Source organism: Equus asinus, chromosome 5 (assembly GCF_041296235.1).
Source record: "Equus asinus isolate D_3611 breed Donkey chromosome 5, EquAss-T2T_v2, whole genome shotgun sequence".
Classification (NCBI taxonomy): domain Eukaryota; kingdom Metazoa; phylum Chordata; class Mammalia; order Perissodactyla; family Equidae; genus Equus; species Equus asinus.
In genome coordinates, this window is record NC_091794.1 from 95858433 (window position 1) to 95880514 (window position 22082).

A 22082-nucleotide genomic window follows, 5' to 3' on the forward strand; every position below is an offset into this window, starting at 1 on the left:
TCCGCACTGTTTCCCATGCAGCCCTCACTCATCTGTCCTCCTAGGGCTGTGCTCTTAAGTCCTGTGTTTCAGGCGAGGAAATGGAGGCGCGGAGAGCTGAAGTGACTTGCTCAGTGTCGCAAAGCTAATCAAGGGCAGACCGAAGCCCAGAGGTGTGTGATGGAGGAGCCTCTCACCCCATCATTCCGTTGTGACTTCTGAAACCTCCAGGATTTGGCATGCACCGAGGCTGGCCTGAAAACGTTCTCCCCGCCGGGCTGGGGGAGGCCTTGCACCACTCCTGTGCTTTCAGATCTCCTCCCCCTGCCAGCCTTGGTGACGGCTTCCCAGAGAGGTCCGGGGAGGCTGCAGTCTGCGCTCCAGGAGCACACAATATATTAGAGCTTCCCAAATGGGTCCTGAAGGCCTTCAAGGAGCCTTGGGCCCCAGAGCCAAGACGAGGAACGGGGAGAGCTGGCCTCTGCAATCACGCCTCTTGGAGGGGGTGTGGGTAAAATTCCAGCACATGTCAGATTTCAGCAAATCCCAGTTAAAGGTGAGAAGATCAGTCTGAGCTGAAAAATCACACGAGCCCTAGTGAGGAGGCTCAGCCCCTGTGAAGCCCCAGCCTGCAGCATCCGAGGCAAACCCAGGTGACAAAGCCGGCCTCCCTGGGGTCTGGCCAGAGGTCCTGCCAGTGAGCCCTGGGATGTGGGCACCCACTCCCCCCAGGAGGGTCCTGAGGGGCCCCTGGCCCCTTGTAACAGAGCAGGAGGGGTGGGAGGGGGGACACTAGTGTCTGTTAAGCTCCTACTGTGTGCCTGAGGCTTTACATTCGTTATCCCATTGAATGCGCTCAAAACCCTGGAGCATTTGTCTGGTACATAATCACGTGCTCGGAAAGCATGAGCTATTATTATTATCATTGAAAAGGGCAAAAATTATACATAGCTAGAAGGTAACGAGCCCAGGGTCCCACACTGGGATTTTATCCAGGCCCATCTGGCTAGGTGCCTCGATGCCTGGTGCCTTCAGGACAAACACTCCATCCCCCACCCCCAAACTTGCCAGGGCCAGAGCCTGGGGGATCTCAGAAATAACGCTGTGGCTGTGGTGTCTGCTTCGCCCCCTGTGGGAAGAAACCAGGTGTGGAGCCGTGATTGGCATTCCTGCCGTGTGCCCACAGCTCTGAGGGCCCGGGCTGCGCCTGGCCCGCCTTCAGTCCTGAGCAAAGTGCTCCCCTGTGCACATTCACTGATCGGGTTTTCTCAGTTTGCATGTGCTGAGCACAAGTCAGGCACACCCCCAGTGTCCTCCTCCCTCTTTATTTTTCCTTTAATAAAAAAGGTTATAGAACTTGGGGACATACCTGCATCAAAGTGGCATGAGAAATGCGGGTTACAGAGGTGAATCCATAGGCAAGCTCGACACCCTGAGACAGTCCAGCCCCACTCAGGAAAAGATGGAAGTCGATACACCGGAGCCTTACCTCGGTTCTCTCTGGGCCGTGGGGGCATGAAAGCCTTTTCTCCCTTGCTTCTGCTTTTTAGCATTTTATAATCAAGTATTGCTTTAAACTTGTTTTGGTGGGGAAAAAATTTAAAAATATATATATATGAAAAAGAAACAGAAAGATAATTTGAGAGATATAAAGCTAACTGGATATCTATTTTTTTAACTTAAGCATATATTGAGAACATCTTTTCATGTTATAAAAATCCTCCCAGGGCACCTTTTTAGTGGTTGTATAGTATTCCATTGAATGGCAGGACAGTAAGTTAAGGAATAAATTCCCCCTTGTTGGAAATTTAGGTTGTTTTAAACTGATCGCTGATAGAGAGTGGCACAAATATCCTTGTAGCTCACACTTGTGTACAATCAAGATTATTTCCTTATGTAAATTGCCTCAAGTGAAATTGCCAAGTCAAAAAGTGTGTAAAATATTTAAGGTTTTTGATATTTGTGACCAAGTTACCCTTCAGCACAGCTTCTCCGAGGCACCTGTTGTCCTCACCTTTGCCCCCACTGGGTATGACCGTTTAAATAAAATCCTGCTAATATGTACCATATCGTTGTTTTCAGTACTTTTGCAAAGGAAAAGTAAAGTTTTACTTAAAGCAAAATCAACTTTACAATGTTTAGAAAATTTGAAATATTTTCCCACCCACAATGCCATCGCTAATATAATTGTAATATAACCTTTATAGTTTATAATGTAACTTTTCTGGGTTCCAACCTGTTTTTACTCAGCCGTATCCATTTGTACATGGACGTCGTCTTCGTGTGTATAGACTTTTTGGCTTTCTTTTAGTTTTTTCATCCTTTCATTTTCAAAAACATTGCCGTGTGGCTTTATGACGATCTTCGTTCTCGTCACCGTCAGGGCTGCCATGCCACCAGGAGGGGCTGTCGTTCCCATGACCGCCCCTGGACCTGGCCATCCAGGCTGTTTCTCCTTTCTCACATTGTGGCCACTGCTGTTGTGCGCACCTTTATGCTTAGAGCTTTTCCATTAGGTTGAATAACTTCCTTAATTTCTGAGTAATGAGAAGCGGCCGTCAAAGTGTGCAGATGCCTTCAAAGCTGTGGCCTCCTGCTGCTGTTTTGCATTCCGAAACCCCTGCACCCATTCACGGGGCTGCAGACGATTTAGCGGGGAGATTGCTTCCTCTTCACCCCAGCTCAGATCATTCTCTTCTTCCTTAAAGCTTTGTGCACACTCACATTAATTGTATTCTGTCACAGTGTCTTGAGGTGGGGCATGGTGGGAAAGCATGGACTTTGGAAACAGGTGGCCCTGGGAACACAGAGTAGGTGCTTCATAAATCTTTGTTGATTGCATAATAGTTACTAAACAACTACTATGTGCCAAGAACCTAAAATGTCATTCAATGATCATACCACCCTGTTGTTGGAAGAATTGCTATTCTTACTTTATAGAGGAGCAAGCTGAGCTTAGTCCCTGGTTAGATGAATGTCTTTCGGCAAATTAGTTAATCTCTCTGAGTCTTAGGTTCCTAGTGTTTAGGATGGAGGTGAGAATACCCATCTTGCTGGGCTGCCGGGAGGATTAAATGAGCTCAGGACATGGTGCGTGTGGCACATGTTCCCTCTGTGGTATTATTTTTAGTTATTTCAGGCAGCCCCTTCCATTTGACCGTTCTGGAGTGATACCACCTTGAAGTCATTCAATATCTTCTTAGGCGGAAAATACTGCTTTTTATTTATTTGAGAAAAGTTCTTTATTCTGTTTTAAAATTCCTTTCTGCTTAGGGCATTATAATGTCAACGAATCCCTTGTGAAGCAGTCGCCAAAGATATTAATGTCTTGTTTTAAATCGAAAACTGGCCGTGGATTGAAACTGACGTCAACAGGCCCGGGACCCGGTTATTACAACCCAAACGACCACAGCAAAATTCCGAAAAAGTCTCTTTTCCCGTGAGTCCTGATCATTCTGATCTTTCTTCTGGACGGTGGTTCTGGGGAAGGACCCAACATGGGTGGGGAAGCAGGAGGAGTCGCTGGCTGGCCAGACACAGCGCTGGGTTGCTCTCCAGGGACCCTCCCTGACATAGCAGGTGCTCAATAAATACTGTGGGATACGTGATATTTACTGAGCAACTATGTTGTGCGGGGGCTTCACATCTTACTCAACTGTCACATTAACTCCCTTGTAAGGATTATCCCTCTGACTCCATAGAGGCAGAAGCTAGGCTCAGTGAGGCTGCGAGATTTGCCTGCGTCCTCAGAGCCAACTTGCGGTGCCACTGGCAATTAGGCCCGGGACAGCCGTGTTCCTCACAATGCTGTGCCCTCCTGGTGCTGACATCATTCTATTTTTATAACATAACATTTCCACTGGGGTGGGTGGCAGGAGATACAGAAGCAGTGCCGCTCTCTAGTTTGGTACTGATAGGATAGAAGCCCAGACTTTAGAGCTGGTCAGACCTGCTGGATTTGAACATCAGCTCTGCTGTTTTCATGCTGTGTAACCTTGGGCACTGTACTAACCCCTCTGGGCCTCTATGCTGAAAAGTAAAGTGGGGATGATTCATGCCTCACAGTGTTGCTTTCAGATTTAAAAATATCTATTTGGCATATAGGATGTGCAAATATGGTGACTGAATATTAACACAAATTTGAAAAGTGAAGACAGAGATTTTGTTACCATTTTAAGTTTAATTTGTGTTATATTTAATGTTACTTTCACCTAAGATGCTCCAAAATGCACAGGGATTTTTTATTCCTTAGAATGTTCTAGAACTTCTAGAACTAACTGCAGTTAAGGTCAGTCGTCCCGTCGCTATCTAAGACCTCACCCTGTACAGTCCTCTCCAGGCAGGACTGTGGCTGTTAGGAGGCTGACCAGCAGGGCTGGGACTGAGCCTGTAGCCACCTGGGCACCTCCAGAGAGGTCAGGCAGGGCGCCCACAGCCATGGTGGGCCGGAGGTCGGGGCAGCCCAGGGAGGTTGGCGACGTTGGGTGTCCTCTGCCCGTCAGCCCAGGGCCAGGAGACAGGGTTAGGGAGAAGAGCAAGACATGCCTGCCGGGTCAGACTTCGGATCTGGAGAGGGGATCCAGAGCTGGGATGGAGTCCTCGGGTAAGTCCCTTCTGCCCTCTGGTTCTGGGGTTCTGCAGTTGACCCTTCACAGGTGCCAGCGCTTGGGACGGGGGCAGGAAAGTCTCCAGGAAAGGCTGTCTCCAAACCTCAGGGACGCCCTGCTTCCACTGCCCACTGCTCTCCCCGACTCTGCAGGCAAACAGGGAGGGCGAGAGGCCGGGCTTCGGAGTCAGCAGACCTGGGGGCACTCCCGGCCCTTCTCGTGGAGACTTCTCTCTGAGCCTCAGCTTCCAGGTGACTAAGCAGAGATAAGGGTCTTCTCTCCCAGGGGCTCTGCGAGGGTTAGAGGAGAAAGTGCTTGAAAATAGCGTTGCTCTTCCTGTTAGAGCTGCTGTAACTCTGTATCCTGTAGGCATACAAGGGTATAGGTCGTAGCTGCTATTTGGCATGGCAGCTCAAGCCCCCAGCCTGACTCTGGAAGCTTCTTCAAGGAAATGGTGGAAGGAGAATGGAGAATGCTCAGTGTTGCACTGCCTTCCCCAGAGAAGCGTCCTCTGGCCTTTGCTCAAGTTTCGACCAGCGGTTTGAGATACTCTCATTTTACGGCACGTGCTTCTGTCAGTCAGCGGGCTCTGGAGGTTTCCGGTTCTGTGCTGGAGGCTGTGGGGTGCTCAGGTGAACAGAACACCATACACGCCTTCAGCCAAGCTCCCCTGGGAACAACTCCAAAGCAAGGCGGAGGAGCATGCAACAAAAGGCTGCATGGTGTGGGTCCCAAGGCTGTGGGAAGGGCAGTGTTTCCAGCTGGGGCACTGCAGTAGTGCGGGCGTGTCTGGGGATGTCTGGGGCTCACTGTGATGCTTCGTGAATGACAGATCCTTGGTTAATAAGCTTCAGAAGCACGGCATACGATCCCTTTGCCCCTAGGAGCATCTCAGTGTCCATGAGCTCATTAAAGGCTCTGAGGAGGCCTGCAGTAAAGTATTTGTTACACCCAGTGTCTCAAACTTAGGTTCACCCTGCTGAGTGGATAGCTTCCCAGCCTCCATGGCTAGACATTTGTGTTAGTTGGCTCTGTGGCCTGGGGCTGCTCTCAGAACCTCTCTGGGCCTTCATTTCTCCACGTGTGGAAAAAGGGGAGGTCTTTCCATTTCTGACACTCTATGACTCCAGGTTGGCTCGCCATGTCACTCAGGAGAGCATACAGGGGACAGTGGACATGGAGCCAGCCTGGACCCACAGGGGAGGTCCAAAATATATCTTTTCAAATTGACGTGGAAAGGATGAAGCTGAGAAATTTGTAATTTCATTTCAAAAGCAAGAACATAAAACTGAAGTGTGCTTTGGGTTATTCTAAAAGAGTATCCATCTGTCCATGCTGAATGATGAAGAAAGTAACACAAGAGAAAGAAAAGATACAGCTGTTCGTTGTAGTGTTGAGAGAGTCTCAAGTCCTGGTCTCTCGGATTTGAGTTCTGTTTCCTTTGCCATGTCCCTGGAGGGAAGAGAGGGACAGGAGTGCCTGAGGCCATGTGCTGGGACTGTCAGGGCCCTGAGAAGGTCTGTGTTATTTCTTCCCCGTCTATGGGTAACTTTCCATGAGCCCTTGTCCACAATAAGCCTAATCACATTTCCATCTCTGGGGCTGTGCAGGACAGTGGGGGACAATCCGAGAATTGTCACTGAGTTTCTTTTTCAGAGGCACACGCAGCCCAGGTTTCACTGGTGTGTGACGGATGCGAGGCCTGCCCTTATTTGTCTTGGGTTGGACATGCTTGGCTCACCATTCTTGGGTAGCGTTCCAACTTGTAAAAAGCTATTTTGGCTCTGCTTTCTTTAGGATGCCAGGAGAAGCAGGGGAGATGTTAACGCTCCCTGGGGTTGCTAGTCCCATGTTACTGACCAACGTAAGGGGAGCCCAGAAAGGCTAGAGGCCGGGTGACAGGATGAGAGCCCTCAGGAGCCCTCAGAGGCCGAGAAAGGGCTGGTCTGTCTCCACTCTGCCTGCTGGCCTCCTGAGCTGGGAGTGGGCTGCAGAGGCTGTGTTGTCCGTGGGTGTAAGGCAGGCTGTGCTGAACCTCCGGTCCTCGCTCACCAGGGGCGGGAGTCACTTCACTCCCGGGAATTCCAGTCCATCCTCCGTGAATCAGGACAAAAATACTTCCTAATGTGCTTGCAGGGGTAGAATGAGAAACTCACAGAACTCACCAGCTTGGGCGCACGGTTCCCTTTCGCTACGTGGAGCTGTGTTTTTGCTGAAGGGTGTGAGTGGGGCCTCCACACTCCCCTGATGTTTCTTGAGCGGCCCTATGGGGAGAGGCCATGCTAGGGGCTGGCAGGGCGTTAGCGAGGGCGTTTCTGGGCTCCTTAGCTGAAAAACATGTCACAGGGTGTCTCTTTGCTCTGGCCACCGTGCTGACTGAAAAGCTAAGAGGATTTATTGGCTTCCAGAGGGTCTTAGAAGAGAAGTGAAGTGTCAGCCCGGGTTTCACTGCTTCTGGTCTTCAGCGTTCGTCACAGCGATGGCTCAGTGACTCAGGGTGAGTCAGGACCAGGGCTTTTAGAGATGAAAATGGTTCCTCCCAGGGCCTGCGTTTCAACTCAGCTCCCCAGCAAGGAGGGGAAACACCCACTGACACCTTCCTAACCCTTGATCTACTTCCTGGAGGTTTAAGCCGCTGGTTTTGCACAGGCACGCTGTCCTGTCACAGCCAGAGCCCAAGAATCAAGCCCTGTTGGCTCCACTCCAATTTGGGTAATTGCGTTGGACCCACCTAAGGTTCCCCTGGGATTTTCAATTAGATATGGGATGTGTCTTCCCAAGCGGCTGTCATCTGTCACCCCTGCCCTGTTAAACAGATCCTGCATTCCTCCCCAGGGGCAATCGGCTGCCCTTTAATGATGAGAAGAAATTGCCCCTTTCTCCCTCCCGACCCTGGGAATCCCCGAAGCAGGGTGAATCTGTGCCTGGGAGTGTCCCCAGGGTCTCGCTGCCTTCCCCCAGTGACCTGCTGAGTGCTCTGAGACATTCATTATTCTTGGGCAATTTTCAAACGGCTCACGTTGGAAGCTGCTAACACACTTAATCCAGTTGTGGCCAACTCAGAGCCTTTGATAGATGTTTTCTTTCCACGGGGCAGGACCAGCTTGGCTTTTATAACTGAGCAATGAGGCTCATCAAAGTCCCGGTCACAACGCACCATGGGCTGCCCTGGGCTCGGTCCAGCCTGACCTTTGTGATTTGCCCAGCCCCACAGGGACATGGAGGAACCAGCCCTGGATGTTGATAAATTGTCAGGGGGATTCAGATGTCTGGGCTCCCATGCTTGCTTGCTTCAACCCTCTCCTCTTCTCTGCAGTTCAGCAAATGTCCCGGGAATAGGGACGGGGGCCTTAACGATGAGTCAGACACCATCCCCCCTTTAAAGAGCTAGGCAAGTAAAGAGTGTAGTCAATCTAGCATGTTCTGTGCAGAGAAGAGAAGAATGAAGGGCTAGAATGTATTGAGGGGCCAGCTACACTGGGCTCAGAGCTTTCATAGATATTATTTAGTGTCACGCTTCCAACCCACCGGCAGGTGGGTATTGTACACAGAGTTTACAGATGCAGTGCAGACTCGCCAACAGGGCAGGGCAGGGCTGGAATCCAGGGCATCTGACTCTGAAACCCAAACCCAGGCTCCTCTGCAGGCCCACAGGGAGGGATGTGAGGCAGGGGTGAAGGCAGTGGCTGGGGAAGTTTCTCTAAAGGAGTGAGAAGTGGAGAGTGAATCAGAGTTTGCAGGGATGTAGGTGCTCCTGGCAGAAGGAAGAGCATGACAAAGGCACCGGCTTGCTGGCAGTGCTGTGTTGGGTGTTTCTGGAAGGTAAATGGGGAGCCGGGGCCTGGGAGATGAGGCTGGATTGAGAGGCATGAATGGGAGCTTCTCCTTCAGCTTCTGATCAGGGTCAGTAAGGGGGATGGTCAGACACGTGGGTGGGTGGGGGCTGGAGGCAGTGTGGCAGGCCCAGCCTCTGCCTCCTCCTGTCCCCACTCTGCCCCATGGAGCTACAAGCTTGTCCCTCCTCTGGGCTTTTGCCCCGGCTGTTTCCCGCTGGCAATGCTTCCTCCTCCACCTTTTCTGCTCCGAGGATTCCTGCTCCCCTTTCAGGGCAAATGCTGTCCCTGCTAGGGTAGCTTTCTGGAGTCCCTCAGTTGGAATTAGTCTCTCTTTCTGTGCTCTCAAGGCAGAGTTTTACCTCTGTTCTAACATTTCGTGTTTGAAAGCAGTAATACCGGTAAAGCACTAGTTAATCTTCCTCTCAATCCTGGGGGCCGAATTGTTATCCACCGTTTCACAGATGGAGAAACAGAGGCTGAGGGAGGCTCAGAGACTTTTCTAAGGACACACAGCTGGTGAACGGGGACGAGGAGAGTCAGCCTCAGGTCTGTCCACCAGCAAGTCTGTACTGCCTTAAGTCACCGCCAGTCGGGATTGTCTCTAGCAAGGGGCTGCCAAGCCCTTGGGAGCATTCAGGGTCTGTGTCTGAGCACAGAACAGTCTAGACTCCCCAGAGTACCTGGCAGAGAGTCCCCCACGTGGCTGACGCTGGTCAAAGATCCAGAGAGGGGAGCTGAGGGTGCCGAGCCTCTCCAGGGCATGTAGACGGAGTGGAGGGCGAGGGACCCCTCTAGCCCATTCTCACCATGAGTGCAGCTGAGACACTGACCCAGCCTGCCTGGCCTCCTGTAGGCCGTCCCTGCTTTGGAAAGGAGACACCTCATGATTTTCTTGGGGATGACCCAGACTGTGGGGTGACTTCATACAATGCTTGGCTCCTTCCACCTCTGCCTTCCAGGAATCAAGCCTGTCTCTCAGTGACGCCAGCCACACACTCATCCAATTTCTGGGGATGCTTTGAAGGGGTGGCACAAGCCAGAACAAGGAGAAGCCAGCTTTTCTTTATAAGGGGAGAGGCAATGGATCGCACGCTGGAGCAGTTCTTCCCTGCTGACTGGAGGGGAAGAAAGGAGGCAACGTTTTTTCTCCTTTTCCTGTGGGCACCTTTCTTCTAAATATAAGCATCCAAGCCAGCTGTGCCTCCATCATGCGATGTGAGCCTCCAGCACATTTACGATGGCCTTCCATAGTCTCCCCTGGCGGTGGGAGTGTCCACCCTGCCTCAGGGTGACTCTGGGTGAGGGACCCCCTAATCTCCCTGTCCTGAGGCTCGGTTGCTACTCTGTGACCAAGCAGCAGGCTGTGGTGCTGCAGGGGTCATAATAATGACTGCTTTTATTGAGCACCTACTGTGTGCTGGCACTATGCTAGGTGCCTGCATACCTTTTTTCCACTTATCAACTCACTTATAAAGAGTGAGTGTGGGTTGGTCCTTGCTGCAGGTCCAGAGAGGCCAGGGGACTTGTCTGAGGTCTCCCAGTCAGTAAGCGGCATGACTGGCATTCACACTCAGGTCTGAGTGGCTCCAAAACCTCGTCCCCTCTGCCATGAGGCCTTCCCCAAATTGCTGGGCACCTGAGACTTGACTTCTAGGCCTGGCATTACCACTAATGTGCTCGGTGACTTTGGGTGACTTACTTTTTCTCTCTGGGCACCAACTTTAGCAAAATAGGGAGAGTGGATAAGACACCTCTGGGTCCCCTCTAGTTCTCTGCTTAGGGAGGTGCTGGCCGAAGGGCAGTAGAGTTCCGGTGGCTGGGAATCCCGGTCCCCTCCTCTGTGTGGATGGCTTGGCTTTGGGCTGGGGTGAGGATCCTGTGGCCGTTTAGTGCTCTGAGAACCTTCTCTTCCCTTTTGGTGAGAGACCTTAGAAGAAGCTTCAGCGGTGAGGTGGGAGTAGGCAGCCCTTCTATTGTACATGCCTCCCCTAACAGTCCCAGAATTCCCTGGGCAACCCAGTGAATCAAGGCCCGATGGGAGGGACCTCAGAGGTCATCGTGTCCAGCCCCCTCATTTTACAGTTGGGGAGACTGAGGCGCAGAGTGAACTAGTGACCTAGGGCTCAAGCACAGGTTCCATTTCTCTTTCACTTACTCTCAGTACCAGACGTAAAAGACCCGCTTTCCTGAAGGCGGGGAAGATAGATCTGAAAACAAACAGTTACAATGTAAGTGGTGAGTGTTATGCAGGTCTTTTAATTTTCAACCCAGTATTTTTCCACTCCTGCATCCTGCCTCACCAGGAAGATATTTCGTGGGATTCTGGAGTGTTAACACTGGAGTGGCCTCTAGGGGTCTGCTAGTCTTGGGCTGGCAAATCCCTGGAATTCGTGATGCCTCTCCCCCTTTCCTGGCCATGGCAGACATCACAAGTGGATCACCAGTGCTCTTGCCATGGAGCCCGTGGGAGGCCTCAGATCTTTCCACGGAGCTCTAGCCAGGCACTACTGATCGATCAGAGTTGGCACATGAGGTGATGCTGTCTGCCATTCCTAATTAGCTTGACATCATCATCTGCAACAACGTGTACTGAGCTCTCCCTTTGTGCTGGGCCGTATCTTGAGTACCATGTTTTAGATATGTCGTCTCATTTAACACTGACAACAAGCCTACAAGGTAGGTACTGTTATGGTTGCCATTGTGCAGCCAAGGAAACTGAGGCCCGGGGGCCCCCAGCTCACTGGCAGTGGAGCCAGCAGAAACAGGTCTCGTGGTGCCACGTCCAGTCCTCCTGCAGACGACTGGTGCTGGGCAGGTCTTGGGTATGCCTAAAAACTACCATTTCCCCAATAGACTGCTTTGGTGACATCTTCACATTGTGTCTTTTCTGAAGGAAAAACCCCATCCTGAACTTCTCTGCCCAGCCTTTGCCTCTGCCCCCAAAGCCACCTCTGCCGGGCCCTGGTCAGTATGAGATCGTGGACTACACGGGGCCCCCCAAGCATTTCATCTCGAGTGCGTCGTTCGTGTCCAACACCAGCCGGTGGACAGCGGTGCCATCCCAGCCAGGCCTGCCTGGCCCAGGTCAGAGGATTGTTTTAAATGATTGTAAAAGCCAAATCTGGAATTGTTTGTCATTCCTGGGCCATCAAATACCACTGATTTATAGGCTGTTTGCCAAACAGTTTACAGGGGTTAGAGTAGATCTGGAAGACTTTTCAGCTTACCCTTTCAGAGTGTTCCTTTTCTTTTTTTAAGGTGAAAGGGCTCTTAGAGATGATCCAGGCCAGGAATTCATAGCCAATGACCGTGAACGTCCAAGAGGCTCAAAGACAGGCTCCAGGGGGTCTGTGACCCTGAAATCATCTGCAGATTCAGAGCATGCAGACATTATTTTCTGGGGAAAGGGGCTGTAGCTTTTGTCAGATTGTCAAAAAAGTTCGTGTTCTTAAAAACGTCGAAATGACTGGTGTAGTCTAGCCGAGTCAGTTCGCAGACGGGGAAGGCCTGCAGAGCAGGGTGTGCACAGATCCACAGGGAGCGCCCCGCAGGGCAGAGTACAGGTGATTCCCCTCTCTGCCTCGTTTGTCGTGAAATAAACCTGGGGTGCTCATGGGAGCAGTTCTTTAAACATGCAGTTCCATTCCCTGTCCGTGGATGAGCATAAGCCGGGATCCCCATACTGCTGGGGTCTCCATGAGAGCTGACAGCATGAGGGACTCGCTCTGGTGGGTAGTCTCTGTGCTCCCGACCTATCTGTTGCTCTCTATGCAGCCCCCTAGCTAATTCCCCCATTGACCGGAACTGGTGGCCTTGGGGACTCCCAGGTGGGCAGGTGGTGTGGGAGGAGGAAGGCAGAGCTGAGGTGGCTGCTGGCTCTGTTAAATTCAGTCTTTCAGTGAGCACTGATGATGCTCCTACCCTAGGGAGGCAAAGAACACTTGGGCCCCGTGCTTGCCCCCAGAGGCATCAGTCAGGTAGGAAGACACCTTCCTCTCCAACACACAGGTGAGGAAAATGTAAAGTAGACAGGACAAGGGAAAGCCATTCTTGTAGCTTCGGCCTTGGAAATGCAGCCATAATCAAGCCAACAAGACTGCAGAGGTTTGACCCTGGAGTCACCTGGTCAGTCCAGGCAGAACTCAGTTTGGTTCGGCAAATGCTCCCTATGAGCGGTGAGCTCCGGGCGGGAACCCATGCCCGACCCTGTTTGGTCCTGGCCTCTGGGAGCTTTTTCTGAGTCCTCTCCAGCCTGCGCACGGTGCGAGGCACCTGGCTCACGGGTGCAGGCCAGTTCCTGCTGCTGTGATCACCCCCGCCACGTGGGGCCTCCTGGGCTCACGCACATGCAAACATCTGCCTTCTCGGCTTCTAGTGGGCGCACATCTACCTGGACCGCCCTGTGCTCCCATCAGCCGCTTCCTGGGTACACCAAGAGTGCACCACCCCTCCTTAACCAAATCAGCGTCCACAGAGTTTCCAGTCACCCCCACTGGTGGTTCCCAAGCCCTCTGTGGTCCTGGCGGCTGATCTCCTGGGAACCGTGCCTGCTCTTGTCATGGCTTCACTTCTCTGGAAATTTCTGAACTAAATCAATACAAAACCCCACCAAACTGACACCTTGCTTCTTTAAGTATATTGCTTTAACTCAATATTTGTTTCAAATTTCATAGAAAACTCTTTTGCAACTTTTCTCCTGTTAAAGAAGTTAAAATGAGTTAGAGAAGGTGGGACGCCGGAGTTCGAGTCCAGTTAAGAGCCGTGTAACCTCGGGCCAGTCCCTTCCTCTGTCTCCCCACGTGGAAGATGCAGGGGCCTTGCAGCTCCAACATAGAATACCAGAGACTGGAGCAGCTGGCCTGTGTCTCTTAATGCCGTCTCTCTCTCTCTCTCCTCACAGCTACATACAAGCCGGAATTCCCAGGAAAGCAATCCTTTCTCTACAACGAGGACAAGAAGTGGATCCCAGTGTTGTAGTGACCTCACATAAGCTCGGGGAGAACACTGGCCACCAGCTGCCCCACCCAGGTTCCCCAGGACGTTCATGCAGAGAACGCCTGTTTCGTGTGTGACAGCTGATGACATGGGGGCAGCTCTACCACCCCAGCCTAGTGTTATGGCCTTGATCATTGTCTTGAGCTGCCTCCTGGAGATTGGACACCACCCCTGCTGACTCCAGGGGTTTTCTGAGCAGAAATGAGGAGGGCACAGAGCCTCCCTTGGTTACTTCATCTTGCACCCATCCAGGCTGGCTTCTGCACCCCTCCTCTCAGACTTAAGGGACTCCTGAAGCTCAGACTCCAGGGAGAAGGCAGACAATGGCGGATGCCCGCCTAGAAGCCTGACACTCAGCCAGGGCTCTGGGGCCCAGGGAGTACCTGCAGGGCGAACAGCACAGGGCTGCGGCCCAGGCCTGCTCCCACCTCTGGCCTTGACTTCCAGACTCCTCCTGGAGTTCCTGGAGCCAGAAGGCCCAGAGGCGCTTGTGACAGAGACACGAAGGGGTTGCCTGGGCCCTTCCCCAGCTAAGCCTTCGTATCTCACCTTCAGGAAGAGCCTGGCAGCCAGTCACCGTGGTCACTGTGCTCATTGCCCGCCTTCAGAGGCCGCCACGTCCGTGTATTGGCCCTGTGTTCAACAGCAGACATGGGCAGGACCCTGCTGAAGCCGGAGTCCTGGACACGGTGGTTCTGAGGGGCAGGGCGGCCCCGTGCTGGCAGGTGCTTACCTCCACCGGGGCTTTCTCCCTCCGGCCTGTCTCCATCCCTCCCCGACCTCTGGCTCAAGTGTAACACAATCTTTAATGGATCTTTTCTGGCCTGCCAGGTCGTTTCCTCTTAGCAAGAGGAAGAGATTCCCAAAGAACCAAGAGGAAATGGAAGTAACCACACATCTCCTCTTCCCCAAACATCGGTGTTGTCTGTCTCTTTTGTAATGGAAGTCTCTTGTGCAGTCGCCTCTCCCCTCTCCCCCGCATCCACATGGCCTCTCCCTTCCCCTCGGCTCCCTCCTGACTTTTCTCTGTGACGCTTACATCCTGCGCCTTCCTGTCAGAACTGGCCGATGGGAGGGTTGGGTGAGGAAGAAGCAGGGAGAATGGAGTTACATATCCAATTAAACGGAATTCTCGCTTCTCGCAAAAGCTGGCCTTTTTGTGAACCTCAGATTCCTGCAAGCGCCCGTTGCTTTGAGCTGGAGCACTGTGCGAAGAGTGAGGAAGTCTGGACCTAAAGGCAGAACGCTTCGTGCCTCCTTCCGTCCTCTCAGGTCCATAGCTTCTCCTCAAGGTTTAGAATTCAGGGGCTCAAGGTCAAGCACTTCCAGCGCCTGGGTGGGCAATGCGTGGAGCAAACAGGCAAGGCAGGGATGGGAATGCAGGAGCCCAGGCCACGCCCATCTCGAGGGGCCTCCAGCATGGCTCCAGCTAACAGCTGCCAGGTCTGTGGATTCTTCAACAGAATCTGGGGGGCCTTTAAAATGTGAAATCTCTTGATTTGAGATGTTGACAACCATATTTCAATTTAAAATTTTTTGTTTGGGCTAGAGGACACTCTTCTGCAGGCCGTTCGTTGTCCACTGCGTGCTAGAAGTTCTGGAAACTCCTTTTAAAGCTGACACTTGGAGCTGTACCTCTCTTTGGCCCCAGACTCTTGATGGTGGGGCCAGATCCCAAGGCCTTGGTTTTTAGGTCCCTCTGGCCCTCGGGGGGCCACTGGGCTGGGAGTGGCTGGCTCTGGGGTCACTGTGGGCAGAGGCTGGGGGTGATGCATGGGAAAACAGAACAGGCCTCTCCTCCTCATGAGCAGCTGGGCTGAGCATCAGCAGTGAAGACTGTCTTTCCAGAAGGAGTCCCCTCTAAGGACCTCTAAGGGGTCAGGAAAGAGGGGACTCTGGGAAGAGAACGGCAGGGCTGCCCTTGGCTCGTTGGAATCCATGTTCTGTGGAATACATGACGGGAGCTGAGGCGCTGAGCTCAGGTCTGTCTTGATTGTATCCAGTCTCTCTCAAGATGTCACAGGCCTCTCACAGCTCTGTCCTGCCCAGCGGTTCTCACGTCCCAGCTGTGCGTTGGAATCAGCTTGTGCGCTGTTACAGAGACAGCCTGCGCAGGCCCGGACCCTCAGAGTTCTCATTTAATTGATCTGAGGTGGGGTCTGGGCATCAGTGTCTTTATTAAAGTTCTCAGTGTGATTATGTGTCCTGTTAGGGTTAGGATACACTGATAGTTTAATAAAGTATTTTCCAAATTTTAACATGCATGCAGCTCACTTGGAGATGTCAAAAGGCAGAGTCTGTAGGTCTGGGGTGGGGTCTGAGGGTCTGCATTTCTGTTTCTTTTTTTAAAAATTGAGATATAATTGACATATAATGTTATGTTAGTTTTGGGTATAAGCATTTCTAACAAGCTCTCAGACGATGCCGATGCTGCTGGTCCGTGGACCACACTTGGAGTAGCAGGGTCTCATAAGTGCACTAATTGCTGAACTCTTCATCTGGCCTTCGGGCTGCTTACTGACCTACTCATGCGTCCTCGCTCCCTCCTTTCTCCTTCCCTCCCTCACTTATTCATTCACTCTCGCTCTCCTGCTTTCCTCCTTCATCCCTTTCTCCCCTCATTCACTGCCGGGTCTACTAGGCACAGGCTGCCTGCAGGCGGGGGACGCCCTCTCCACCAGCCAGCAGCTGCCTGTGTGAAGTGACTCCCTGTTTGGAAGGGACTGACCATCACTCCTTCCACCTTTGCGGACTTTGGAGTGAAAGACAGTCCTGGATGACAGCTGTGGGGCTCAGGAGCGGCCCTCTCTCCTGCCCTTCTCTGAGGGCAGGCCTGACTCCTCCCGGCTTGCAGGGCTCTCCTGGACGTCCAAATGGCCTTCTGGCGCAGTGACGGCTCTCTTGTCTTCACGTGGAGGGGAAGAGAAATGGGCCCTGGTGGCTTTGCGGGAGGCTGTGGGAGTATGGGGGCTCATTCTGGAGTGCTGCAGCGGGCGTGCCCGACACTGTAGCTCCTTGTGCTCGTTAACCCAGCCAGACGCTGGCAGACCGGGGAGCCTTGGAGGCCTGCATAGCTACGGCCTCTTCAGAGCAGTGGTTCTGGACCTGGATTGCGCACTGTAATCACTTGGGGGCTTTAAAAAGTGCTGAGGCCTGGGTCCCACCCCCAGAAATTCTGATTTAATTCTCCAGGGTGGGTGGGGTCTGGGCAGCTGGGAGGGTGTGGGGTGGGGCTAAAAGCGCCCCAGTGATGGTGACTCCATGATTCCGGGATTCTGATATGCAGTCAAGGTTGAGACGCCTGCACCACCTTCCTGCTTCCCAGCCAGCTCTGGGGGAGGGAGCTGGCAGGAGGCTCAGGAGGCGGGAAATGAACAGATGCTGAGCGCCTCTGTTGGGCCTGGCGGTGTGCCTGTGCCGGTACCCTGCACCTGCTCCATCCTTTCATCCTCACACATCCCCCTGAGCTGACATCTGATGTCATGGTGGCGGTGTGGCCTGGAGGGGGCAGAGCAACTCTGGGTGCTCCACAGGTCCCTCGAGCAGTGCCAGGCAAGCCATGTGGGAGCCTGAGGCCAAAGAAACTTCAGTAATACTGATCCTGGCTTCAAAGTTTTGGTATTTTGTTCCTCATGGATTTTTTTTACCTTAATTTTAAAAAAAACATTGCATTGAACTATGATTTATCTTGATTGCCGAGCTCTTTGGCTTCCCCTAACTTTTTTGCACCTGGGCTAGCGTCTCCAGGCGGGGCCTTGGGAAATGGGACCCTAGACTCTGACTGGCAGAGCTGGGAGACCCTGAGAGACATCCGTGGTTTTCAAACTTTTAAAAAAATTTTGTTCAGACAAAAGTTTACAAGAAACCCTAAAATTAAGTGAAGAAAAGCAGAGCTGCCAGGATTGAAGTCCGGGAGGATACTCAGGGGCTGCCTGCTGTCCCCTCCCCGACCTCGAGGTGGCCTTTGAGACCTGCCAGTGAACTCCGGGGCCCTAAGGGTGAGAGTTACAAATGACCCATGTAGACCATGCTCCTCAGTTTATGGCCACAGAAACCAAAGCCTAGAGGTGGTGGCGTGCTGTAAGCTGGGGAAGGAAAAAAGGGGTGTGGGGAGGGAGGGAGGGACGAAGGAAGAAAGGAGGGGAAGGAGGGAGGGAGGCAGGCGTGATTTGTGATTTGTTCTCCAGGGGAAATAAGACCTTGACTTGTAGCATTTGTCAATTCCCCTGGTGTAAATACTTCCCCACCAGCGCACCAACACGATGTCACTGACCACAGAGTTGGGAAGAGATGGGCACAGTCACCTGTGTGAGCCGGTAGGAGCCAGCTACAGGGAAAGTGACTCAGCTGAGTGTGGGGGCAGAGCTGACACAAGAACTCAGGTCACGTGGTTCCCAGCCCCGGGCTCTGCCCCCTGGCTCCAGCTGTGCGGTCCTCAGCAAGGTCATCCTGGACCCTTCCCAGGACTTCTTCATCTCCAGTCAGCGATCCTAAAGCCATAGCACTCAGCCTGTGGGACTGCACAGAACAGAGATCTGAACATCAGGTTCCTGCTGTCTGCCAGGCGGGCACCTCTGCTTCACCAGTGCCCAGCACTTACCATCGTCCTTCACATCCCGGGTGCACCGCTCACGGGATAGAGAGGAGAGAGGCCTGGTCTACTTTCACCCTCTCTCCCTGGAAGATTTTCACAAAAGACGTTCACAAGTGTAGCATCTGAAGTAATACATAGGTGGGATTTTATTACTAAATACCATATGTGTATATAAAATGCATAATTGAATAACACCTAAAAAAAATAGTCCAAGAAATGTGAAATACACATTTTTTGAAATGATAAAAATGTATCCATGAAAAATATAAAATGTGGCATATATATACAATATATACTTATATATATATAACATAAATGAAAACTGTAAATAAGAAATGTATACAACAGGGAGCGGCATGACGGTCAATTTACACAGCGGCCACTTCGTTCTAGTGGATCAGCTCCATTATTTCCATCTTGCATGGAAGAAGTCTGTGAGGAAGAGTGTTTCCACTAGAGTGCCCAAGTTATTTGCACTGAAAATCAAGAGATTTCAAGTTAACTGACCAAAGGGCAAGAAGTCATAGGTCTGAAGTCGATGGGAGAATCAGGAGTGGGGCCAGACAGCAGTCAAGCGGCGCTGAGAGAGAGGCTCTGCTTCCGCCGTCTGCCGGGGCAGCCGCAGGAGGTCGACTGCAGAGGAGGGTCTGCTGAGGAGGAAACAGCATGTTGGGTATGTGAACCGAGGTGACACCGTCTCTGGCCAGACGGGCACTGGCAGGAAGTTCAGGGAGCAGAGTCAAGCAAGAGGAGGAGGTTCGGATCAGGACACCTCCCAGGTCTGTCCCCGGCCCCGACATCCACAGGCTTGCGACTGGAGGGCCTCTTCCCTCAGGGAGGGCGTTCAAGTAACGGCACTGAGGCGTGAGGAGAGGTTGTGTGTGGGGGCGGCCGCTCCCCAGCTGGCTCCTTGCCTGGAGCCTACCCCCAGGGGTCTGAGGGGGTGCGCGCTGGCTCACTCGGGCCTTAGAGCTCCTTCAGGATGATCTGAATCTTCCCATCAAGCTCCCCCATGTCCAGCAGGAAGGCGACGTGGTTGCTGTAATGCTGAATGATGTTGTTGTCCATGTTGACCAGGATTCTGGAAGAGAAGCGGAGACGCGGCTAGAGTGTGGCAAGCCCCTGTTTTGGGCCCTCTGAGTGACAAGGATGATAGTAATGGTCACTACCTGCTGGGTGCCCACACATTTCAGGCAGCTCCCAGATTTTCTTGCCGACTCTCGTAACACCCTGCCAGGTGGGTGCTCCCCATCCTGCTCTACAGGGAAGGGCAGAGGCCCACGTGGTCGGGCCACAACTCAAACCCAGACCTGCTGGCTCCCGCACCCACCTACTGCACCAGATGGCCTCTCCTCACACACGAGGACGGACGCTTCTGAGCAACAGTACGGAGATCTGGGGGAGACGCAGTGCTCCCCAGTCGCCAGGCCAGGCTGAGGACTGGGACGTGGAGTGTGACTTCAAGTGCAGGAGGTGTGGTGGGAGGACCAGTGCGGTTTGGGTTCAGCAGGAGGCTGGGGCGTGTCACTCAGGGGCGCCTGGCCCTCTCGGCTCTGACTCCAGGAAGCTAGACCTCGGGGACGGTGCAATCGACTTGAGGGCCTGGGCTCGCTCTCCCCCCGTACTCTTCAGGTAAAGACCAGGGCCAACCGGAGAGGGACGGAGCCGCCCCAGCTGTGGCCCTCTGCAGGGGTCAAAGCCAGAGCGTGTGCCAAGGGCAGCCCTCGAAGGCAGCCTCCCTGAGGACAGACCCAGTGAGATGTGACCTGACCTGGCCATGTGGGTAGGATGGCCTTTGGAGTTGAGTATTTTCATCTATTCACCCCACCAGCATTTGCTGATGCCTTTCCACACGCAGGGCCTTGCTCCAGCAAGAACAAGGGCCGTATAGAGATCCGACACCTGCCCTCCAGGGGTTCAGACTGGTAGGGACTGGCAGGACGAATCCTTACAACCATACGCCTCCAGGTCACAGATGGGGAAGCGGAGGCTCAAAGAATCCAAGCCACGTGCCTGGGGTCACACAGTTAGACGGCAGTGCTGGCATTTGAATCCAGCCTTTTGCCTCTTTTGACTGTATCACATTTTTTAGAAAGAAAAAGACAAACAAAAGCCCCTATAAATACAAGTTAGGAAGTGGCATAAATAAGGAAGGCAAAACCCAGGCCTGAGGGAGGGTTTGGATGAGGCGAGACAGTTTTAAGTCAGGAGGAGTTGGGGGGCTGAGAATCCCAGACCACTGAGGACCCCACCGGGGAGGCGGTGGCCTTGTCCCCTCATCGCCCAGGGAGGGAGGGGCAGTGGAGACGGTGGCGAGCCAAAGCAGACGGGCCACGTCCAGTTGCCTCTGCAGAGCATGAGCAGCCGCTGCTTTAGGAAGGAGGCCTGGGTGCTGACGGCCAGCGTCTAATTACAGGATCCCGCCCCCTCGGCTCTGAGTGCACTTCCTTGGCGTCACACAGGGATCTTTGGGGGCTTCAGGCTGGGAACAGACCACAGGAGCCCAGGGCTGGGGCAGAGGGTGGGCGCTTTGTCGGCGTCGGGGTTTTTGTGTCTTTCACGTGGTGGCGTTACTGGGTGTTCCGAGGTGCCCGGCACTAGGCGAATGTCACACGCGCACCAACTTGCAGGCCGCCTCGCTCCACCCCCAGGCGGGGCCTTTCTGGGACCCAGCCCTGCCTATGCACAGGACCCCAGACAGGCCCAGGGAGTCCCTCCCTCAGAGGTCAGTGACAACCAGGCCCTAGAGGCAGGGGCCTGTCAGGAACCCCTGTCCCAGAATGTGGGCCTCTTGTCACTCGCCAGCTTCTCGCTGTCTTCTGTCCTGGTTCGCATGACACCCCTGGCACGCGGCCAGTGAAAACAATGTCTTTGTTAATCTTTCAAGCACTCAGTGGTGCTTGGAAAGCTGATTGTATCTACCTTTGTCCACAGGAGGGTTCTGTGAAAATAAACTAGGCCACTGACGAGAACTTCCTGTGCCTCAGATGAGGGGAATCCGATGGAGGGAGGTGGCAAGGGAGTCTGGCCTCTCCTCTCCCAAAGGTTTTTTGGGGACCCTTCTCCTTTAGGCATTTCAGACACTCCTAGGCCTGAGGTTTTCCTGGTTGGGGGTGTGTATGGGGTGTGGGGTGCCTCTGAAGGGCCGCTGCGTGATGCCCTGGGCTATGAGGCTGGGCAAACACATCACCGGCCTGGCCACAGCCTTTATTTGCACATTGCTTAGCGGTTAGAGGAACAAGCAGGAGGCAAGATAAAATAGTGGGTACATGCACAGGCTTTAGACAGGCCAGGGCTCCTTCTGCCAATTACTAACTCTGTGACCCTGGGACTACTCTGAACCTCAGTTTCCTCATCTGTAGAAATGGAGATAATTGTTCCAAACTCAAATGAGATGAGATGATGCCTGGGAGTTATTTAGCTCAGTGCCTGGCATGTAGGAAGTGCTCACAAATGGAAGTTATTATAATTATGTTTTAAATAGCTGGCTGGGGCTTAAGGGAGCGATTTGCAATTCTACCAGTGGGGCAGGCTTATATGCAGGCCCCCCTCCCCAGCCAAATCATACACGAGGCACTCCCAACCCCTGAGCCCAGCCCGTGGGGGGGTCCGTAAGGGAGGCTGGCTGCAGGTGGGGCTGCAGCTAGGGGCGTGGGCACTGGCACCCAAGGGGAAGTGGGGCTGGGCTTGTCTGGGCAAAGCAGAGCCTGCCCTCCGCTATGAGGTGGATTCCGCTCCAGAGAGCGTGTGAGCCCCAGTTTGAAACCGAAACTTGGAAGGAAAAAAACACACAAAAAACCCTAGACACTCATACAACCAAAACCAAACGGATCCTTTCCCAGGGGCTACAGGGCCGTGTACCTCCCCCGCCCCACCCTTCTGTGAGAGGCTGGGTGGGAACCAGAGGAGGGAGGGAGGGAGGGAGGGAGGCAGGGCCGGGCTGTGAGGGAGGAGGCCACCAGGGCTTGGCTGGAAGGGGCCTCAACCTGAGTATAAAACCTGCCTTACTTTGCAAAGTCTTCTAAAAAGGAAAGCACAGACAGTAGCCACGGGGCAATGCCTGAGCACCTT

The 22082-nt window shown here is 53.1% G+C and overlaps 2 protein-coding genes across 7 annotated transcripts in view; one reads left to right on the forward strand and one right to left on the reverse strand.

The window, feature by feature from the left end:
- Positions 1 to 14564, forward strand: part of STPG1 (sperm tail PG-rich repeat containing 1) — a 53347-nt gene extending 38783 nt beyond the window's left edge. For all 5 annotated transcript variants that reach the window (XM_070510698.1, XM_070510697.1, XM_014855056.3 and 2 more), the window contains 3 exons: positions 3253 to 3418; positions 11316 to 11506; positions 13323 to 14564. In XM_070510698.1, coding sequence (XP_070366799.1) covers positions 3253 to 3418; positions 11316 to 11506; positions 13323 to 13399 — 434 coding nt within the window. In that variant the 3' untranslated portion in view covers positions 13400 to 14564. The remainder of the gene's footprint in view (positions 1 to 3252; positions 3419 to 11315; positions 11507 to 13322) is intronic.
- A 3564-nt stretch (positions 14565 to 18128) lies between these two features.
- The window catches only part of GRHL3 (grainyhead like transcription factor 3), a 34295-nt gene continuing 30341 nt past the window's right edge, over positions 18129 to 22082 (reverse strand). For both annotated transcript variants that reach the window (XM_014855060.3, XM_044769998.2), the window contains exon 16: positions 18129 to 19092. In XM_014855060.3, the coding sequence (XP_014710546.1) occupies positions 18978 to 19092 (115 nt within the window). In that variant the 3' untranslated portion in view covers positions 18129 to 18977. The remainder of the gene's footprint in view (positions 19093 to 22082) is intronic.